Source organism: Amphibalanus amphitrite, unplaced genomic scaffold, assembly GCF_019059575.1.
Source record: "Amphibalanus amphitrite isolate SeventyFive unplaced genomic scaffold, NRLGWU_Aamphi_draft 000159F_arrow, whole genome shotgun sequence".
Taxonomy (NCBI): Eukaryota; Metazoa; Arthropoda; class Thecostraca; order Balanomorpha; family Balanidae; genus Amphibalanus; species Amphibalanus amphitrite.
In genome coordinates, this window is record NW_024881654.1 from 892,247 (window position 1) to 914,967 (window position 22,721).

The following is a 22,721-nucleotide window of genomic DNA, read 5'->3' on the forward strand; positions in this document are numbered from 1 at the left end:
AAGGTCTAACCCAAAAACGGACGCCCTTTTACACAGCTGCATAAAGAGAATGAATTATTGGCATAGCTGACCACACGTCCCCTCCCCCTCTCCGCCCCAGCTCAATAGGAAATATCGCCTATTTTCCTTAGTCAGTTATATTCTGACTAATTTCTCACTCTTCCCAGTAAACCTTAACATGCATGATGCAGATGTCCACTGCGTAAGTCGTGTGCTTCCGTAAATGTGCCAACTATATAGTGTTGCCTACACTCTACAGTACAGCCTACTGCTTCCCCATTGTCGTTATAATTGGTGATTCTCAGGTCAAAAGTTACACAGTGGTCTCAGAGAACAATCGTTTCAACAAATTAACGATTCAAACCGTTGCATTCTACTTATATTCCGGTCAGTTCTGCTACTAAACGATTCCGGCAAAACACTCTTTAGGTTATGTATTAGCGAACCACCACACAAAATTCGCCCAATCAATGGTCAGTTATTACTGCTGGGCTGAACCGTCATACGCTATATAGCCTATTGCAGTCAATATTTTCAGAACGATACTGACTGACGAAACACAACGTATTCGCGGATTCGCACATTGACATACGTTGGCACCCAGGTGGCCTGTCAGCAGCCGCACAAATCCGCACAGCGCAGCCGGGATTTGACATTGAGATGGTACACCGTAAAGCATGCCTTTCCACACAGGCACAAGCACAGGGACACAAATTCTCAAAATCCAAACTTATTCCAATACTGGTCAATTACGAATAGGCATAAAGTTTTGAGGTTTTCTCATGTTCATTCTTCTTTCAACACACGCGGCAGACTGCAGCAGCTGCAGAACATCTCACAGAGCTGCGCTGGATGCAGTCATGAGCTGGGACACGGTTTGTGACCAATGACCGATCGGGGGTGCCAGCCTCATCCCGGCACGCGATGCACTGGCCGCCGCGCAGTCGATGTCGGGGCACCGCCGGCATTCGCCGACAGGGTTCCATCCGATTCGGTGTATTGGTGGCAGCCCGAACAGTGACCCACGCGAAGCTGGCGGACGTCGATGGCCGATGAGCGATGCCCTTCCGCGACCGGCGGTGGCAGTCGGTCCCACATCAAGAACAGATACCAGTCATGCGGTCAGTCGGCGACGGCGCTGTCGCGAGCCGATCTGATGGTCGCGCGGTGGGCGTTGCCGACGTCCACCGGGACCGTCGACTGGGGGAGCGCGGCCGCCTCTTGGCCGCCGCCTCTGGTCGGCGCGCTCGTTGCGCTGTGGGACGGCATCCACTGCAAGTCGTTCACTGTGAAGCGGTCGTTTGACCGGACCTGGCAGGCGGGGAAAGGGGGCCTCAGATGAAGTAAAACCATCCCTCAGGCCAGCTTGAACTGGCTCTCCACCTCACCATGTTAGATAAGCAGACACCCTCGTGATCATCGCAGCGATGATTGCCAATTGGTGTGTCATTATGGGAGAGGATGCCAGCCTCCTTTGCAAGATAGTCTGCCTTTAAATTAGTGCAGCCCGACCCATTGCCTGTGGCGCAGACTGGGCTTGATAATGCAGTGCAGGACACACCAAACGTAAGCTGCCATCTGTACCCCCTGTGCAGTAGGGCTGACTCAAGAGCCCAGAGTTGCCCTCCCCCCACCATTCTGTGCACGTGATAACTGGATGGGACATGCCATGGTCAGCATCTGTTCAAAAGCTGCCCTAAGCATGTAAAGCTCCACTGGCATGCTCAAGCATGGTCACAGTCAGTTCTCACTTCTCAGTTGAACCTCCAATGGAAACCCATCACAAAGTAGAGATCAGGGCGCCTCTCACACTGCAGCACACTCAACGACTGAGGCACCATCTCATCACTTGCAGGTGGTTCTTGCCAGGAGCAATGCCAGCCACGCACATCAGGTGATAACAGCAGTGTACAACTGCAATCTACAAGCATCCATGTTCTTTCTGGTTTTCTCCTGTTGAGATCCACTGCCATGCATGAACTTGATGGGCTTTTGTTGCGCTCCTCCCATGTGCAGACAGGTTTCTGCTGAAACAAAGCAGAGCAAATGTGATTAATAATGGCCCTGTTTCACCATCCAGACACTGTGTGCACTGGTAGCTACGGCATACCATAGCATCACTCAAATGACGTTGCATGTGATCTCTTAGTTTATGATCAATCGCATATGGAACAGAGTGAGAGGTTCTGAAAAACCGTACCAAGAACAGAGGTTTGAGTTCAAATACTGCTAGCATGCTGCTGGTGCTGGTACCGCAGCGTGCTAGCGTTCTGGGATGCTGTCATAGCTTAGCATCACAGTGAAGTTTGTTGACACTGCCATGGAAACCCAATGCTCTGACACACGCAGCGCACTGCAGTGCACTGCAGTGCTGAGGGGTGTTCACGGGCACCGCACACTGCTGCGTGCGCTGTGTGCGGTGCGTCCAGCAGGCGTGGGGGTAGGGGATGGGTAGGCGGCTCTGACGTCACGGCTGCGTGCGGTGGACGGTCCGCTGTGGCCAGTCCCGACCGGCCACAGCGATCGCTGTGTGCGGTGACGGAAGGCTGACGTAGGGACGAAGTGGGCGGAGCTTCGAGGCTGTGTGCGGTCCGACCGCACACAGGGCCCGTGAACAGCCCTCAGAGCACTGCAGTGCGTGCTCTGCTGTGAAACACCACCCATGAACGTTGGTTGCATGACCGGGTGTTCACGGGCACCGCACACTGCTGCGTGCGCTGTGTGCGGTACGTCCAGCAGGCGTGGGGGTAGGGGATGGGTAGGCGGCTCTGACGTCACGGCTGCGTGCGGTGGACGGTCCGCTGTGGCCAGTCCGGAGCGCTGTTCGGCAGCCGGCTATTTTGTGTGCAGGGTATGACGTATTTCGCGAGCCGACGTCACACGCGGTGACGTCGGCTCGCGCGCGAGCCGAGCGCCAACGACAAACTAACGGGAACCCTCGGACACCCTCGGGGCATAAACCGCGGAGTAGCATATTGAGCGAATCTTATAAGGAAAATTCATATATTTTCGTTTCTCAAATGATAATCAGGGTGTCTCTTACCTTTTTACATATCATTTAGTCTTACCTAACACTTCAGTCGCCAAATATCTGCAATTTATTCAAGCGAAGGTATTTTCAGTAAATATCAATGGTATAGACCGAAATCTTTTGAATAAAAACTCCAACCAACAGAAATAAAAATAACTTAATTTATTCCAACCATTTCCTCCAAATAAACAACATAAAAACTCACTTTTACACACATCATTCATAATAAAGCATACTAACACGCCGCTTTTGACAATTGCGGCGTCGAGTGGCGCGCTGCTAGCGCTCTTTTTCGATCGCAGAGACCCTGCACGCGCGCGAGCACACTACGTCACGTCCGGGGGGCACAGGTATATGAAAAATCGCAGTGACGTAACACTTTTCTCGCTTCTCATTGGTCAATAGCCCGTTGCCGGGGTAACGTGCACGTATGTGAGCGCGGGCAAGAGTACTAGCCGGCCGCCGATCAGGGCTCCGACCGGCCACAGCGGTCGCTGTGTGCGGTGACGCAAGGCTGACGTAGGGACGCAGTGGGCGGAGCTTGGAGGCTGTGTGCGGTCCGACCGCACACAGGGTCCGTGAACAGCCCTCAGCAGGATGGAGCAGTGTGGCAGACAGTGATTTTAATTTTAATTGCACTTCCTAGAGATTAAAATGTTGTTGGTGAAATTGCTATTCATTATTCCTATTACCATTGTCTAAATTTCACATTTCAAGACAGCATCAGCATTGACATGTTATATAAAATAAGGTTTAGACTTCAGGTGGTCCCGGGTTCAGCTATTAAGTAAAACAAGGGCAAAAAATTGTCAAAAAAATATTTTAAAAAAATACCTGCTTTCATCAACACTTCATCTAATCTAACCTCATCCTCAAAGCAAACACCGTTTGAATAACAATGTAATATTTTGCAACCGCTGCACCATTACTGTCACGTACGCTATCCCTAGATTGGTTGCTGGTAAGTAGTGGTTGTCGTCATCAACTCGTCATGCAGCAGCTGATTGGGATGGGCGGGGCCTATTTTTATCCAGGCGATAGAGAGAGCCGAAAGGGGGAGAGATTATTTGTGTTAAAGACCAAGGGCATTATTAAAAACCTAAAATCGTAAGGATCTCCTTAAATCCCAACAGGTAACTTTGTTGATATCAGGCTCCTTGGTATATTGATATATTTAGGTAGTTTAAATACGACTACCGTTAAAAGTCTCAAGGGAATATATCAAATCTAAAGCAAAATGAAATATATCACTCCTGATTTTTTTCAACAGTTTAACGAGTTTCATTATTAAAATGATTAGAGAAAATAATGGACGGGCATTTACCAGGCATAGGTCAGAAAAATTATATTTTTACTTAGTGAGTATTTTCCATCTTTGACACTTGACAGAGGACTAGGGCGGTGTTTTATGGCAAAGCTGAAAGCGCTGCAGTGCACTGTGCGTGTCGGCGTGTTGGGTTTCCATGGCAATATGAACGTTCAACAAACTTCACTCTGACTCTTAGCTATGACGTCATCGTAAAGCGCTAGCGTGCAGCGTCGCCAGTGCCAGCAGTACGCTGGCAGTATTCACACTCAAACCTGACCTCTGCTCTCTTTTTCCTTGGTTCTTTAGGAACTATGTATCAAACACATTTCATCATAAGCTAATGGATCGCACGCAATGCCATTACTCATTTGAGTGATGTTATGGTACCTAGGTCAAGGTATGACGTAGCTCCCAGCATGCTGCGGCGTGCGCAGCGTTGGGACGGTGAAACAAGGCCCAGAGTTCAGATTGTGCAGTGATCACAATTGTGCTTGCAGTGGAAGCTCATTACTCATTGATGATTCACCAATCATATACCTATTGCCGAGTTCAGACCAACGGCACTCTGATTGGCTGAGGACCAGCCTGTGCCATGGTCTCAATACCTATGGTCCTATGGTAGGTACCTATGGTAGGTACCTATGGTCTCTCAATATATTATGACCAATACCTCTCTTGGCAGCCAGTGAACCGCGGCCAGTGACTGTTGAGCCAGAACGCCCGTTTAAGACCACCTACCATGGCGTCTTCGTCTGCGGGTGCGGTGCGCACACCACTGGAGAGCGTGTTCAGCTACATTCCGCCCACCCATGAGAAGGGCGTCAAGCAGGCGCTGTTCAACGTGGCCGCACTGGCCGGCGTCATCACGGTGAGCGCCATCGGGCTGGCCACGTACGCCGTGTTCCAGCCGTTCGTGAAGCCGCTGCTGTGGGCGCTGCTGCTCGGCACCGTCACACACCCGGTGAAGCGCCGGCTGACGGCGGCCGCGCGCCGCTGGCTGGCCGACCTGGAGCGCAGTGGCTCGCCGCTGTTCCTGCACGCGCTGCTGGCGCCGCTGTGGGCGTTCGACGCGGCCACGGACGCCATCGGCGACGCGGCGGTGCGGCACATCCGCGCGCTGGCCGCCTTCGTGGTGGCCATCGCCGTGGTGAACGTGGTGTGGTTCTACACGCCGAGCGTACTGCTGGCGCTGCTGTGGATCGTCAGCCACGGCGTGGTCGGAAACCTGCTCTGGCTGCTCACCAGCATCTTCTACAACAAACTGCTGGTCAGTCGACTGGGACCATTTACCGGGGGTAGTGGATCCGGGAGGAGGGAGATCAGCATCGGTGACAAGTCTTATTTTGCCTTTAGCTCATTCAGTATGAAACAGAGCCACTAATTTATCGTCAGTCATTACCACCCAGTTATGTGTGCCGATCCTCCGCGACCTGCTGACGCTTCTCGTCGCGCTGCCGTAGGCCTTGTAACATTATAGTGGACGCTGCTCGACGGATCGTGTGTACTCCTGACCTGGCCCGCTGACTGCCGTCCGCCGACAGTGCGGTGCACTGCTCGCGTTTGCTGACCTGACCTGGCCGCCGACAGTGCTGGGCACTACTCGCGTTTGCTGACCTGACCTGGCCGCCGACAGTGTTGGGCACTGCTGAGTGCTGATGTTTGCTGACCTGACCTGGCCGCCGACAGTGCTGGGCACTGCTGGTGTTTGCTGACCTGACCTGGCCGCCGCCAGTGCTGGGTACTGCTGGTGTTTGCTGACCTCCTGACCTGGCCGCCGACAGTGCTGGACGCTGCTGGCCGGGTACGTGCTGGCCGTGGCGTTCTTCTGGTCACCGGCCACCCGCCGGTTCGCGGTGCCCTGCTGGCTGCTGCTGCTCGGCTTCCTCTCGGGACTGGCCGGCTCATTGGCCGGACCCATCTTTGTCGGCCTGGTGGCGCTGATGGCGGTCGGCTTCGTCACCGAGGTACTGGCGCGCCGCAGGGAGCAGCAGGACGAAGGCGAGTGCACCCGACACGCTGCCACGCGACCGCAGTGATGGGGTGGTGGAGTGGGAGATAAAGGGTACCTGCACGGAGAGGTGTCCCTGGGCGAGCGTTCGCTCAGCATAATGAGAAGAGGGTAGCTTTCATGTAGGTGTGTGCTAGTGAATAAGGTTTTTCTAACGAAAGCGAACGCCGAACTCCTTCCATGATAAGCGAGCATTTAGATGTGGGTGATTTTTTTTGTGTCGAAATTTGCTGGAGGACAGAATGTGCAATGCATAATGCATATGAATTATTAGTCTGGCGTTCCCCTTTCTGCACGTTGAGAATATGGCCAGCTCCGTGAGGGCTGAAAACTGAGTCACGAGTGGTGCATGAATCTCCACTATTTCCCCATAAACCGATAGCGAATAGCAACCGTAGTTGTCTGTGTGTGTGTGTGCCACCCTGACGGCCTCTGGTTACCCTCCCCAGGCATTAACGTTTCAATGTCCAAGACCATCATGGCCATTATGTGCGACGAGTGCATCTCTCGCGACCAGGTACAGTATCGAGATCAAGCAATGTGACCAAGTGGTCTTGTGCTCTGAGAGGCGTTTAACGTAAAAGACGAATTTTCTATGTAACTTAACAGTATCGGACGATACAAACTATTCTAGCCAGCTTCATGTTTGTATTTTCCCCGCTTCGGCAATCCATAATTTTTGCCCTATCATTTTCTGAGCGTAACATTTCGCGCGCGGTCATACGAGATGGGTTTTTCTGTAGTACAGTTATTTCCTTGAATCATGACGCATGCCAGCTATTTTCAAGCTCTACGATAATGGTATTTTACGGTCGTTGTTTTTATCGCGTAACCACTGCTCCACCTCACCCCCTGCCTGTGTCCTCCCCAGTCATCTGTCGAGGCTGTGGCCGCGGAGCCGGAGGCTGCTCCTGCGGCGCCGGCCGGCCTCCTGAGTCCGGGCGAGGACGAGTCGCCCGGCAGCATGCCCTCCTCCATTGCCCAGTCGCCGGCCGACGCGGAGGCCACGCCCTCCGGAGTGGAGACCACGCCCACTGCGGCCTCCAGCAGCCGGGCGGCCGCCTACCTGGCGCAGAAGGTACGTACGGCTGAGGACTGGCGACACGGCTGCGGCTGCACTACCGCACTGTGACTGTGGGGTGGCGGTGGGGTGATGTGTCAGATATTCTGTCGATATTGTACCGACAGTGAATGCTTACATCTGGCTAAATGGCCTGAACTGTTGAAATCATGGCTATCATATTCTTGCGCTCCAGTGTTCTAAAATTGGATTTTGGTTGGGTGTGCCGATGAAGAAGAAAAAAATCCTAGGATGAGAAAAAAGGAAGTAAATAACCAAAGTATATTTGCCAAATGGTGTAATGCCAATTTGTATGCCAACTGCTAAACCAGGATTTCATGTCAGAATCTTGACAGGGTGTGAAACAAAAGGATGTGGGTGCATCAACTGTCAAATGACATGTAAATTGGCTGTTGGGAATACATGAAACTTTTTTCAGAGATGAAGTTAAGTCGGTCATTCATATTTTAGGGATGAAAGTATTTTCTCCATTAGGTGTTATTTGCCACCAAAAGTCTGAAAAATGGAACACTGCTGCGCTCTGACCAGTCTGACCTCTCGGTCTCTGTTCTGTTAGATATGCTCTGACCAAACCGACCTCGGTCCTCGTTCTGTGTAATAGGGCATGACCTCCACCCCGCTGAGCCGGGCCCGCCCGCGCACCCTGCAGCAGGCGGCGGAGTCGGAGGGGCCGGCAGAGGACTCTGTGCCGGGCCCGGCGCGCGGCTCCTCTGTGCAGACCGTCAGCGGGCCGGCCGAGTCGCCCACCATCCGGCCCCAGCAGCGGCCACAGGTAACTAACTAACGGCGGCCGAGTCGCCCACCATCCGGCCCCAGCAGCGGCCGCAGGTAACTATACTGACTGACGTGAGATGACGTTTTTCGTACTCCAGCGTAGAAGGGTAGCCATACGGAAGAGCATTGGAGCGCTAATCCAAAGGTCCGGGGTTCGAATCCCCGTATAGCCCAAATCTTTAACGAGCTTGCAAAAGATGACTGATGTCATCACTGTCAACCGTGGCGGCCGTATGGCTACCCTTCTACGCTGGAGTACGAAAAACATCATCTCACGCTCTCAGTCCCAGCGGATAAAAACAACACCTAAGAATATACTGACTGACCCAGCAGCGGCCGCAGGTAACTATACTGACTGACCTAGCAGCGGCCGCAGGTAACTATACTGACTGACCTAGCAGCGGCCGCAGGTAACTAACGGACCTCATATCGTATAAACGGGAGAGTCGCCCACCATCCGGCCCCAGCAGCGGCCGCAGGTAAATAACTATACTAACTGACTGACCTAGCAGCGACCGCAGGTAACTATACTGACTGACCCAGTAGCGACCGCAGGTAACTATACTGACTGACCTAGCAGCGACCGCAGGTAACTATACTGACTGACCTAGCAGCGACCGCAGGTAACTATACTGACTGACCTAGCAGCGGCCGCAGGTAACTAACGGACCTCATATCGTATAAACGGGAGAGTCGCCCACCATCCGGCCCCAGCAGCGGCCGCAGGTAAATAACTATACTAACTGACTGACCTAGCAGCGACCGCAGGTAACTATACTGACTGACCCAGTAGCGACCGCAGGTAACTATACTGACTGACCTAGCAGCGGCCGCAGGTAACTATACTGACTGACCTAGCAGCGGCCGCAGGTAACTAACGGACCTCATATCGTATAAACGGGAGAGTCGCCCACCATCCGGCCCCAGCAGCGGCCGCAGGTAAATAACTATACTAACTGACTGACCTAGCAGCGACCGCAGGTAACTATACTGACTGACCCAGTAGCGACCGCAGGTAACTATACTGACTGACCTAGCAGCGACCGCAGGTAACTATACTGACTGACCTAGCAGCGGCCGCAGGTAACTAACGGACCTCATATCGTATAAACGGGAGAGTCGCCCACCATCCGGCCCCAGCAGCGGCCACAGGTAACTAACTTTACCAACTGACTGACCCAGCAGCGACCGCAGGTAACTATACTGACTGACCTAGCAGCGGCCGCAGGTAACTAACGAACCCCATGTCGTACAAACTGGAGAGTCGCCCACCATCCGGCCCCAGCAGCGGCCACAGGTAACTAACTTTACCAACTGACTGACCCAGCAGCGACCGCAGGTAACTATACTGACTGACCTAGCAGCGGCCGCAGGTAACTAACGGAGCCGGCCAGCGACGGCAAGTAACTGCTCTAACGTCACCGGCCGTTGTGTGCGACCTAGATGCAACACTGATATTCGGACAGACGGCTGTAACAGTTAGCCGTCAATTTATAGTAACAATTTGATTTTTTTTCTTCAAATTGTGTTCGATTTTATGTTCGAATATCTGTAAATCATACTCGCGTTTGCTGGTTGGCTATGGGCGGTCGCTTCTGTTATGTTTTCTTATGTTCCTCTAAATGGATTGTTTGCTTCATAATTGTGCACGTAACTAGACGTCAGATGATCCACATCCATTTGCTTTGTCAAAGCGTACATATATTTACCGACACAATATTTACGCGCCTGAGCCAACCCTCCTCGGTTTGTCCCGGCAGTCGGGCGAGCGGCCGTCGGCACCGGATCCGTCCTCTGGCCACTCTCCGACCACAACCTACATCACGGCGGTGGCCTACTGCTGCCTGGTGGTGGTCGTCTGGCAACGCATCTGGCTTCTCTCCATGCTGCCCATCGTTATCGTCTACTACTTCTTCAAACGCATCGGTGAGCCGAGCGACACTGGATGTGGTGTCAGGGCAGCGCTGTAAGGGTGTCACTTATGTCGTGCGGGCTCATGATGATTTGTGTTTGGGGTCGCAATGACGGCCAATTTTGTGTCAGTTTTGCGAAAATAAAAGAACATAAAAGCCGAGTAAGATTATACCGTAGAAAATATTGCTGGACAATGCTGCGGGAAATGGGTCACAGGGGCTATCCCCTCGCTGTTAAGGACTTCAATTTGCTCCGTCTTTCCAGAATCTATCTAATGTTTTGACCTCGCCTTATGTGCCCGCGCGCAGTGATCAACTTCTGGCAGTCTGGCGGCCAGGACTCTCTGATCACCGCCCTGCAGCCGGCGCTGGCCTGGCTCCAGGAGCGCCGCGAGGGCATCATGCCGCTGCCCGTCAGAGGTGTCTGGAAGGTGAGCGGCACGCGGACGGGCGCGGACAGTCCTGAGTCCACTGCTGCTGACGGGAGGGGCGGGATCCGTTAGATACGTTACTGGCCTGGATTTGCAGACTGATGACAGACCGCAAGACTTCTTACATATGACGTTTGACATCGCATCGTTTTGACGCCTTTGACATGACGTTTCTACCTCTGTCAACAGTATCCTGGAAAATTTGTTAAGCCCAGACGCCGTCTCAGTCAATCAGTAACTGCAATGACCTGACTCGGTGATGAACGATCCCGACTCTGTCCCTGCCTCCCATTCTCGTGATTTAGTGTCTGCTGTTAAACTCCAGCGGAGTGCTGACCTGCACCCTTCTGTCCGCCGTTGGCAGCTGATTCTGCGCGGCAACGGCCACGTGATCGCCGGCGTGCAGGGCTCCGTGGACGCCGTCGTCACTGTGCTGGTCATGCTCGGCGCGCTCTTCTTCGTCTCCTTCGCCGCCGTGTTCGCCGCCGTGCAGGTGAGGGTGTGTACGTGGTATGGACTGCTCGCCTGTCTTTGTCTCCTTCGCTGCCGTTCAGGTGAGCGTGTGTCTGTCTTCTTTGATGACCTTTCTTTGATGCTCTCCCAATTGTGCGCAAATGATAACTACTAAGGCATTGCATAACAAAGGACGGAGAAAATTTGTGTGCTAATTACTTCATCTGTTTCTCATGCATATTTTTTTAGCAAAACGCTATGGTATTTATGTATTTATTTTTATGTATGATTACTTTCATTACCCGATTTGTAATGTTTTACTAAAGCAGCGCTCCTTGTTTTGTGTTCCGCTGCGCGGCGACTGACGGCCGACCCTCCCCGCCCAGATATACGGCGAGACGGTGCACATGATCGAGATGGCCGGCAGCGTGTTCAACCAGACGGTGCTGGCCAACCCCGACCTGCAGGCCATGATGCCGGCCAACATGAGCACCATGGTCGAACAGATGATCGACAACGGGTACCTCTACGGCAAGGACTACATCTCCAAACTGGTGCGTGCGTGGGAGATGAAATCACCTCTCTCACTTCTCGATATTCCCTGCAGCTCCTTCAATTATGTGATGTGACCCGCTCCCATCCCACAGGTGTGTAACCCCTGACTCGCACCCCTCTCCTTCCCTCAGGTGTATGACCTGAGTGAGTGACACCCCACCCCTCCCACAGGTGCGTGACCTGACGAAGGGCGCCGGCGCGCAGAGCCAGGAGCAGCTGGAGCGCGAGACGGTCGAGCTGTGGACGCGGCTGTACCAGGCCTGGGTGAGCTCCGTGGTGGCGGCGCCGGCCGTCGGGCCCGTGGTCGACGGCACCGGTCTGGCCTACGCCTGGCAGACCTGGCTGGAGAAGGTGCAGAGCTACCCCGACCTGCTCACCGTCGACGCGGTGAAGGTGAGACGGACCGACCTGCGGACGGTGGTGCCGCGAGTACAACTGATGTGAAGGTCGAGGGGAGGGGATGGGACGGGTGTGGGAGCACTCGGCCTGATGTGTGTGTTTCGTCTAGTGTCTGAATGAATGAAGCCCAAACTAGGTATGAATAAATGAAATGTACCTGAATGTCTGAATGAATGAATGAATGAATCCCTAAGGTATGAATAAATGAAATGTACCTGAATGTCTGAATGAATGAGTGAATGAATGAATGAATTAATGAATTAATGAATTAATGAATTAATGAATGAATGAATGAATGAATGAATGAATGAATGAATGAATGAAAGTGCTGAAATGAATGAATGCTGAAAGTCCATCCCTCCCTCACTTCGCCGATTTACCTGTGCCGTTGCACCACCCGCCCCTTTTAACCGAATCTGTACGCGCTTACTACGCCTGCTCATGACTGACCTCGGCGTCTCTCCGCAGGCGGCCGTTCAGGACAACCTGGACACGGTGCTGTCGGTGCTGGACTCGTCGTGGGTCATCCTGCGCTCCAACGTCACCATGCTGGTGTCGGTGGTCACCCAGCTGATCTCGGTGCTGCTCGGAGGCGGGTTCGCCGTGCTCAACTCACTCCTCAATCTGGTGAGTTCAGTGGGGCGAACTCAGGACTCAGGAGGATAGTCGTAACTCACTGATCGGTGACGGTTTCGCAGTGCTCAATCCTGGAGGGCTCAGCTGTAGGACCGAAGCTTGCCATGAGTGATGACGCCTCATGCTTTAATTGCCAGAGCAGTTTCCGTCAGTGACGACTGACCCCACCCTACTCTGGCTGCTGTCTGTGCCCGGTTGGCGTGTGTCGCGCCCTGACGCTGCCTCTCCCCGTTTCCAGATCGTGTTCATGACGGCTCTGTTTTACCTGCTGAGCTCCAGCGGCCAGCTGTACAAACCCGTGGAGCTGATAACCAAACTGGGTCCGGTCAGCCGGGGTAGCAGCAGGTGGGTGATAACCGACAGCCTCGGCAGGACACGGCGGTAGTAGCAGGTGGGTGATAACCGACAGCCTCGGCAGGTCTCGGCGGCAGCAGCAGGTGGGTGATAACCGACAGCCTCGGCAGGACACGGCGGTCGGAGAAGGATCTGTGGGACAGACTTCTTAACACCAATCCTTCATATACTGTGGTCGATTAAGATCTGTTTTTAGTAAATTCACTGAATACCTGAGATAAGGCAATTTGGCTCTGAATTTTACAATTGCTGCGAGATATCTACCACTCCAAGATGAGGTGCTTTCTCTCTCGATATCCAATTCTTAACACTCGTTCTCATATTAAATTACTCCCCACGTCCTGTGCGCCAGGTTCGTGATGGCTGTGGATGAGGCGGTCAGCAGCGTCTTCGTGGCCTCCTTCAAGATGGCCGTCTTCTACCTGCTCTGGACGTGGCTGGTGCACTCTGTGTTTGCCGTCAAATTCGTCTACCTACCGTCAGGTGAAGAGGAGGGCCAGTAGGAGGATTGGTACTGTAGTTAGTCACGCAGTATTAATGTATCGGTAATGCATGCTCCCACACGTTGCCTTATATTGGACGGGGATGTAGCATCGTTACGCTTCAATTTAGTGCTCCTAGTGAGTCTCGTTACTCCTGCGAATGATAAACATCGTATTCCCAGCCGTTTCCGTTGTCTCTCGGACATGGCCAGTTGCCTACAATCGGCCTGATGACAGATCGCGTGGCCCTGCCCGTGTCCTCCGCAGTGCTGGTAGTGAGGTGTCTTAGTTCAGCCTATTCCATCGTTCTGACCCTCCCTCCCCCTTCCTGGCAGTGGTGGCTGCCGTGCTGGGCGCGGTGCCGTTCCTGGGCAGCTACTGGGCCGCCCTGCCGGCCGTCCTCGAGCTCTGGCTGGTCCACTCACAGCCGCTAACAGCGCTGCTCTTCTTCGCCGCCCAGCTGGCGCCCATTCTGTTCGTCGATACCGCCATCTACAGCGAGGTCAAGGGGTGAGTCTTTCTTTTCTTTTTAGTGAACTGCACAATGCTTTTGTTGATGGTCCATGTGCCACATTATTTTGACCGGGCTGACCTTTGACCTTTGCTATGTCAGTGGTCAACTGGTCATCCGTAACTGGCTGGTCTGGCGCCGGGGCTATATTCTGACCTTTGACCGTTACTCTGACAGCGGTCACCCATACCTGACTTGTCTGGTCTAGCTTGGGAGCTGTATTCTGACCTTTGACTGTTACTCTGCCAGAGGTCACCCGTACCTGACTTGTCTGGCGCCGGGGCTGTATTCTGACCTTTGACCGTTACTCTGCCAGCGGTCACCCGTACCTGACGGGTCTGGCGATCGCCGGCGGTATCTTCTGGCTGGGTATCGAGGGCGCCATCTTCGGCCCGGTGCTGCTCTGCTGCCTACTGGTGGCCGTTAACATGTACTCGAGCCTGGTCAACACGCCCGACCAGGAGAGCAAGCTGTTCGCCGGACGGCTCAAAAGGTCAGTCCCCGGCAGGGGGTCCCGGCCTGTCTGCATATCTGTGTGATTCGGGGGGGGGGGGGAGAGGCACCCCTCGTCAGGACCTTTTTCAGCTCAGCCGGTGATCCCTGCGCCCGAACCGAGGGTGGAATGTGAGGGCTTTAATATTTGTCCGTGCCATAAGCAGTGGTGGGATGTTCCGCCACCACTCCCTTTCGTGACCCGTCATTGTCACCAGCAGTCGCCACCGGTCATACACCAGCAGGGAGGGGGGGGGGGGGTCTGCAAAGGATCTTAGCTGCTCAGCCTGCAGGCATATTGTAATTATTGACTTGCATGCAACTGTGAAACAGTTTCGTATGTTATTGTGGCAAGCATTACTAAGCTGACATGCGTTAATGATTCTTGTCATCGTAAGACATGTTTTGTTTTGCTCATAAAACCATAAGTTATCTTTTCCTGATGACAGATCGCAGAAGTAATATCAGTTTTTGCTCTTGCCTTTTGTCACAGCCCGTTCTGCATGTCTGGGGCCCTGTACTTGACTTTATAATATTTGTAACTATTCAGCTGGCTGCAGGCTGCATCCGGTCGTTTTTTACATTGCTCTTAGCCCTCGAGCATTTGGCAGAGCGCCGTCCGAAATTTCGCGGAGCTGGGTACGAATTACAGCCTCGCGGCAGGATACGCCTGCTCCCATCCGTTAGTAGAATCGGTCTTGACTGTCACTTTGATGTTCCTCTGACGCGGGCTCGCGTTTGTCTCCAAAGTGATTTTCCGTTCGGATACGAGCAGCATTGGTGAGCGACTCTAACGCTGAGCTTCGGTAGCATGGCATGAGGCACTGACCGGCACCTTTGGTAACCTTTATTTAAGGATGGGCACCATTTGCTGATTGTGGCTGCGCAGTGTGCCTGCTCGATCAGCTGACCAGTAAGTCGAACCGGCCTGCCCGTGCTGCTGTTTTGTACGCTCTGTATTCACGCCGATTTTCTGTTCATTCCGTTGCTGCTTATTTTGGTTGTAGGTAATGCAAAGCCTTGCTGTAATTAGCGATGCTTCAGCGCATGGTCTCTGTCGATTTCAACAATCGCGAGATAGTGTACTCTATTCAAAGCAAATTAAAAAAAAAACTCACAAGTATTTGGGTCCTGCACACCGTGCGATTGCTTTTCATTTTTTGTGTATGTGTCTATTCTCACTGCCACACTGATGCTGATGCCCGTTTCGCAGGACGAGTAACTGAATGTGACTACCTCCGGAGCGTCGAGTCCGAGCTGGAGGGTCCATCAGAGTCACTCTGAAGGTGGGGTGGCACCTCGGCGTCTGTCCCCGGTCCCGGGTCACCGACCGTACCTAACATCTGCCAGGGTGGCTGGTCTGTGCAGCGTAGTCGCTCCAGCCCCTGCTAGCTGTGCTGCGAGACGCGAATCATCGACTTTGTGCTTCTCGAGTTACCCGTCTCCGCCTTCGAGGGCTTAACCTTCTCCCAAGATGTGGCTGTGCTCTACGCTTCGCGACTCTGCGCTTTGTTTCTGTATAAGTGTCTGTGGCTCCAAATAGACTGCGATATTGGACAGTGGCAGGACACTGCGATATGCACGCTGCACTTCACAGACTTTTGTGATAGACACTGGGGTTGGTATTTTAAACTGCACAGAGTGGATGAATTGTAAGCGTGCCTTTCCTTGTCTTCATGGTGGTAAGCGTATTTTAGTTGTCGCACTTGCTTAACGAAAACGAATCGTAGTGTTCACGTGATATGTATGAAAGTTGCATGTCACATTGCATAATGTTTCCCGTTGGGGAGGAAACAGACATTTGGGTAGATTCTGAAATACGTTCTTTAGTTATGCAGACTAGGTAGCTGATAAGTTTGTCCATGTTTCCATTGTCTCAATCATCAACTGCCGCTAGAAGCGGTGTAGTAGAGATGTCAGATGTTGCCAGATGTTTCAAATCGTTTTCTTTGGTTGGTACTTTGCAGCACTTGATTTAGTACAATTATCATTATTCAGTATCTTTCAACACAAAATATGACCGAGGGTTCGCGTGCAATGTAACTAGTTAGTCGCCGCGCATGCTTCAAAGTCTACTAAGTGACTCGACGTTTGCGTCAAACAGTTGTTGTTTTGCTTCGCTTGCACACCTTGCAATGGTAGCAGATGCATGGAAACTATGTAGTTAGTTTTCATGCGAACTAGCAAGGACGATGTATGCTTCGTTATAATCGTTGGTTTTTGCATAGCCCAGCTAGCGCTGTTACGTTGAGTTATTTAACATGTGCACTGTGAACTATGTATGTTGTAAGCGAATCTTCCTGCTAATGTTAGCGCGTATGACTTGGTTAGGTTAACTTGTGTCCGTGCGAATGTGCCCTCGCCCGGCCGTCTCTACCGGCCCCCGTACCGCTGTTTGTTTACCACTCGGCCCGTGTGCCGTCCCCGCCGGTGCGGACGCTGCAGGCCGCCCCGTGCCGCGCCGACACCGACTATATTTGGTCACAGACGGCGACTGAGCCACACCACCGGCTCAGCACACCCACAGCCGGCCAACCCTTCCTTCCTTCCCTGGTATACGCCCGTGGGCTGCGGAGGCCGTTTAGGGCGTTTTCGAGGTAACCTGAGTGTGCACTTCAGTCATGTGATCGCGGGTGAAAATTAAATCGTCGCTGGTAGTTTTAAGTGCACTGTGTGGGTAAATGAGGAGTATGCCGCCTTGTCTTGTTAAATAGTGAGGGTGTTGATCTGTTTATGATGAAGTAATGGAGTTGTGTTGAAATCAAATGAACGCTGCTAGGTGAATCTATCCCAGTGACAATTTTCTGCTAACTTCACCCACTGTCTAGGCTGGCCATGACCTGACTGCCATTTCGCCAACCTGGCATGACTCAGCGCCTCCCCCTCGCGATATTGTAATACCGGGCGTCTGGCGTTCTCTGCGACTTTGAGGCCACACCGGTCACACCGGCTGTGGGGTGGCCGGTGTACCCGGACCTGTTCGCTCCATACGGCGTGGGCGCCCTCAACCCGTGCTGTCGGCGCCAGGGCCGGGCCGCCTTAGTCACACCTACTGCGCACTACACGGGTGGCATTAGCCAGACTATGGATTGTTATCGCGTCTGTGACTACTGAATACAATGGACAAAGCACTGAAGCCGACTTTGTGTGGGCGAGAGCAAGCTGCCAGGGCAAGGATTCTAAATGTGGACAGGCCGGCCTTTTGCATTTCTACAAGAAAGGCGGGCAGTTAGTACAGTGAAGATAAGAATACTGATTCTAACTGAACACAAAGAGTCAGGCGTAGCCCATTATTCGCCGTATCTACTTTGAGTGTCTGCTTCTCTGGCTCCCCACCTCATTATTTTTTCCTTATCTCTTCCCCCTACAGTCACGTTTCACGCTCTGCCCCGCGTGCATCGTGCTTGTCTGGTCACTCGGGGAAGCCGTGATCACAACCCCGGCGGCGGCGGGGGTTATGATAATTAAAGGTGTATGTTACTTTGGTTCGGAGTCTTCGCCTTGTGACCAGCTAGCCCAAGCGCCCTTTGTACTTTTTCATCCCGCGTCGCTTGCTGTCCATTCGTTCGGACGCTCAGCTCCAACACACAGCACATAAATGCAGATTCAATGTATTTGAGTTCGTTCCGGAAGGCTATCTAGACTAACAAAAGACGGACGGCGGCTGGTTACGAGCCGCTGTCCGGTTCACGAGTCACGACAAAGCTCGCTGCTCGTCAGCACGCCTAGTACTCATCTCCCTCGTCACCCTCGGCCTCGGCCGAGTCGATGCCGACCTCCTCGTAGTCCTTCTCCAGCGCGGCCAGATCCTCACGCGCCTCGGAGAACTCGCCCTCCTCCATGCCCTCGCCGACGTACCAGTGCACGAAGGCGCGCTTGGCGTACATCAGGTCGAACTTGTGGTCCAGGCGCGCCCAGGCCTCGGCGATGGCGGTGGTGTTGGACAGCATGCAGACAGCGCGGGAGACCTTGGCCAGGTCGCCGCCGGGCACCACGGTCGGCGGCTGGTAGTTGATTCCGACCTTGAAGCCGGTCGGACACCAGTCGACGAACTGGATGCTACGCTTGGTCTTGATGGCCGCGATGGCGGCGTTGACGTCCTTCGGGACGACGTCTCCGCGGTACAGCATGCAGCAGGCCATGTACTTGCCGTGGCGCGGGTCGCACTTGACCATCTGGTTGGCCGGCTCGAAGCAGGCGTTGGTGATCTCGGAGACCGAGAGCTGCTCGTGGTAGGCCTTCTCCGCCGAGATGACCGGAGCGTAGGTGACCAGCGGGAAGTGGATACGCGGGTACGGCACCAGGTTGGTCTGGAACTCTGTCAGGTCCACGTTCAGGGCGCCGTCGAAACGCAGCGAGGCCGTGATGGAGGAGACGATCTGGCCGATCAGCCGGTTCAGGTTGGCGTAGGACGGACGCTCGATGTCGAGGTTGCGGCGGCAGATGTCGTAGATGGCCTCGTTGTCGACCATGAAGGCGCAGTCCGAGTGCTCCAGGGTGGTGTGGGTGGTCAGGATGGAGTTGTACGGCTCCACCACGGCCGTGGCCACCTGCGGAGCCGGGTAGATGGCGAACTCCAGCTTCGACTTCTTGCCGTAGTCGACGCTGAGACGCTCCATCAGCAGCGAGGTGAAGCCGGAGCCGGTGCCGCCGCCGAACGAGTGGAAGATGAGGAAGCCCTGCAGGCCGGTGCACTGGTCGGCCAGCTTCCTGATGCGGTCCAGCACCAGGTCGACCACCTCCTTGCCGATGGTGTAGTGGCCGCGGGCGTAGTTGTTAGCGGCATCCTCCTTGCCGGAGATGAGCTGCTCCGGGTGGAAGAGCTGGCGGTAGGCGCCCGTGCGCACCTCGTCCACCACAGACGGCTCCAGGTCGACGAACACGGCGCGCGGCACGTGCTTACCGGCGCCCGTCTCCGAGAAAAAGGTGGAGAAGGAGTCGTCGCTGGCGCCCATGGACTTGTCCGAGGGGATGGTGCCATCGGGCTGGATGCCGTGCTCGAGGCAGTAGAGCTCCCAGCAGGCGTTGCCCATCTGGACACCGGCCTGACCCACATGGATGGAGATGCACTCACGCTGAAATGGGAGCAAAGACGGTCAGTCAAATATACGGTCTCTTGGTGCTGGAATGCATGGCAATAATGGATCATTTTCTGCTGAGTGGTTTCCATTGTGACTTTTTTGTTTGTTTGTTGTTTGTTTGAAAATCAAGAAGCTCGAAGCTTTTCTCTCTTGCTAATGCAAATTGCAAGTCAATAAAAAATTACCTTTACACAAGAAATCCCGCAGGCCTTAATTACCCAAATCAGCGTTAGTTATTACATATTGAACAACCATCCATTCACAGAAAAGCTGACTGTGACGCGGCTTGGCCTTTGTTAGTTTACCCTCCCCCCCCCCCCCCGCAGCTGATCTTCCCTCTGTAACGATCCCGTTCAGTTGCCGAGCGGCAGCAGCGCCCCTGGCGGTCACCAGGGGAGACGGAGTGCCCAGCAGCCGCCGCTCTCCCCTCCCTTCCATCCCTCCCCTCTGTGAGCTCCGGGTCGGAGGTTTGCCCCGGCTCGGGCAGGTGGCGCGCTCTACATCCGCTGCGGCGGCCCAGAGCACGAGGGCCCGCCAGCGGCCATCTTGGACCGCAGGGTACTGGTACAGCGGGGCCGGTGTGGGGCTACTCATGCTAACAGTTATAATCATACCAGTATATATTGGCCCAAATATATTTCAATTTAGTCATACAGCCTCGCTATTAGAAATACCCACGTACAAAACGGGGTCAATGACCATGGTTTAGGATCGACGTGCTGAATGAAGGGAGCCTGACCGCCCGGTTTTAGACTTGATACAAAAGAGGACTATCAAGGCAGAAAAAGAACAAAACATTTTATCCCGCTTCCAGTAGGTACTTAGATATTCACTGAGCGCGCAGCCTCAAATGTTCCGACCACCGGATTGAAGGAAGGCATTCAAACTCAGTCTGAATCCACCGGTCTGATTGAGTTCAATCGAACCGTTGGCTTGATTGAACTCAATCAAGCCAACGGTTTCAGTAATATCAGAAATCACTTCCTAGCCTTTTGCAGTCGGTCAATTTATCAAAAAGCAATTGAAAATCGGACTTACCATGATGAATATCTGAGATCCGTTGGCTGTCAAAGAAAGGTAGACCCAGGCCGTGTAACGAAGCCTTCCGATCTACGCTCCCGCGAGACAGCAGTTCGAAAATGACCCGTTGGCCGCGGCCCGCTGCTACTTGTAGCCTCGCATGTCCCTCGGTCCCTGATTGGTCCAGCCGCCGACGGGGCCGCGTCACGCGCGCGCGCGCGCGGGCGGCGGCGCCCCTCCCCTCCCCTCCCCCTCCGACTGACGCGCGGGGCAGCCGGCAGGGGAGGTCAGCCGGGGGTTCGGCCATATGCTGGATGAACCATTAGAATAAGAGGCTTGGGACTCAACATTTCACATACAATTCATAGATTATGTGAAGGATCATTAGCATCGGCATGAAACGGTTAGGAATGGCCGGAATGTCCCAGGCATACCAAACAGAAAACGGGGGTTCGGGCAACGGGCGGGTCATCACCGCTTCCTACCAGCTCCAACACCGTATAAGGCCAGAGGCTTCCAGTTATAACCGGATTGAGCCCCTCTCGCGTGCCCTTCAGTCTCAGATTGGAAAGGAATAGTCAAAGGAATAGTGAAGACTCAGTGGCGTATCCAGGGGGGAGGCCAAGAGGCCATGGCCTCCCCCTTTGGCATCAAGCATGCAAGTGGGCCCTTTGGGTCACTTGAGTGCAGTGACGTACCCAAGGGGGGCCATGGGGGCCCTGAGGGGCGCCCTGGTTACCTGAGGGTCCCCTTGGTCACCTGAGGGGTCCCTGGTTATCTGAGGGGCCCTGGTTATCTGAGGGCCCACGGTTATCTGAGGGGCCCCTGGTTACCTGAGGGGCCCCTGGTTATCTGAGGAGCCCCTGGTTATCTGAGGGCCCCTGGTTATCTGAGGGGGCCTTGGTTGCCTGACTGGTCCCTGGTTATCTGAAGGACTCCTGGTTACCTGAGGGGCCCCTGGCTACGGGGCCCGGGGGCCCTGGTTATCTGAGGGGCCCATGGCTATCTGAGGGGCTGCTGCTTACCTGAGGGGCCCCTGGTTTCCTGGGGGCCGCTGCTTACCTGAGGGGCCCCTGATTATCTGAAAGGCCTCTAGTTACCAGTGGGGCCTCTTGGTATATGAGGGCCCCTGGTTATCTGAGGGGTCCCTGGTTACCTGAGGGGCCCCTAGTTATATAAGGGGCCCCTAGCTACCTGAGGGGCCCCTGATCCCCTGGGTGACCCCTGACCAGTGATCTGAAGAAACCCTGGTCACCTGAAGGGCCCATTTAACTGGGGAGTACCTGGTAATATGAAGGGCCGCTGCAGTCACATAAAGGCCCTTAGTTACCCGTGGAGCCCCTGGTATAACCGTCCTCTGGTTATCAGAGGGTCCCCTGGTCACCTGGTGGGCCCCTGGTCAATTGAAAGACCCTTGGTCAATTGAAAGGCCCTGGTCACCTGAGAGGCCCCTGATTAGGTACCTGAACGGCCCGTGATCACTCGGATTCAATGGTATGGCCAGGGGCGAGGGGGCACGTGTCCAGTATAGGGTTTAGGGTGCCCTCGGGCCCAAGAGGCCCGGCGGTGCCAATTGGCGGCAGAGGGCCCGCGCTGGCAACGCTTTAACTGAAAAGGAGACCACAGGGCTTGTGAGAACACCCCATGGGCTCTTGTGTAGCCACACTTATCTCCAGAAGGGCCTCACGCCAGGTTCTGAGGGACCTTGCCGGCCCTGAGGGCTCTTGCCGGCCAATAAGGGATCAGATGTAAGGGCCCATGCCCGTTTGCTATGGCCCCACGGCCCACACCGGTGTTTCTGAGTGCCCTCACAACGGCGCCTGCGAGGACCTCCACTGCCACCTCTAAGGGCCCCACACCAGTGCCTACTACTTCGGCTACTTCGGCCTTCGGCGGCTCTGAGAGCCCCCACACCGGCGCTTCGGAGGGCCCTATGCAGCGCATCTGACGGTCACTTGCCAGTGACTCTGAGGGCCTCTCACCGACCTCTGAGGGTCCCTTGCCGGCCTATGAAGGGCCACCAGTAACTTTCAGGGCCCCACACATGCCCAAGTGATGGCCCCCACCAGTGTCTCTAAGCCCTAAGGCCCCCACAACGGCGCCTGTGAGGACCCCACACCAGCGCATCTGACGGCCTTTCACCGACACCTCTGGGGGGACTAGCACAGGTGACTGTGAGGCGCTCGCTCGC

General features: G+C 54.3%; 2 protein-coding genes across 16 annotated transcripts; one reads left to right on the forward strand and one right to left on the reverse strand.

Annotated features, from left to right (window-relative positions):
• Positions 1 to 3,598: 3,598 nt before the first annotated feature.
• LOC122383272 (transmembrane protein 245-like) lies at positions 3,599 to 17,565 on the forward strand. 15 transcript variants are annotated; one of them, XM_043369545.1, is made up of 18 exons: positions 3,630 to 3,648; positions 5,023 to 5,607; positions 6,122 to 6,338; positions 6,798 to 6,865; positions 7,220 to 7,426; positions 8,079 to 8,201; positions 9,964 to 10,129; positions 10,426 to 10,547; positions 10,912 to 11,040; positions 11,387 to 11,554; positions 11,727 to 11,948; positions 12,423 to 12,581; positions 12,829 to 12,935; positions 13,297 to 13,427; positions 13,762 to 13,936; positions 14,254 to 14,430; positions 15,286 to 15,342; positions 15,643 to 17,565. In XM_043369545.1, the coding sequence occupies exons 2-17, from the start codon at positions 5,080 to 5,082 to the stop codon at positions 15,302 to 15,304; spliced, it is 2,718 nt and encodes a 905-aa protein (XP_043225480.1). In that variant the 5' UTR covers positions 3,630 to 3,648; positions 5,023 to 5,079; the 3' UTR covers positions 15,305 to 15,342; positions 15,643 to 17,565. The 15 variants fall into 15 exon arrangements, with proteins under 15 accessions (XP_043225474.1, XP_043225480.1, XP_043225478.1 ...); XM_043369543.1 differs by lacking the exon at positions 3,630 to 3,648 and adding an exon at positions 4,060 to 4,164; XM_043369537.1 differs by lacking the exon at positions 3,630 to 3,648 and adding an exon at positions 4,064 to 4,164 and having other exon boundaries at positions 8,031 to 8,201.
• Positions 17,566 to 18,024: 459 nt separating this feature from the next.
• LOC122383252 (tubulin alpha-3 chain-like) lies at positions 18,025 to 20,767 on the reverse strand. The gene is made up of 2 exons (XM_043369478.1): positions 20,549 to 20,767; positions 18,025 to 19,504 (listed from the first exon to the last, which is right to left on the reverse strand). The coding sequence occupies exons 1-2, from the start codon at positions 20,549 to 20,551 to the stop codon at positions 18,155 to 18,157; spliced, it is 1,353 nt and encodes a 450-aa protein (XP_043225413.1). The 5' UTR covers positions 20,552 to 20,767; the 3' UTR covers positions 18,025 to 18,154.
• Between the last annotated feature and the right edge of the window lie 1,954 nt (positions 20,768 to 22,721).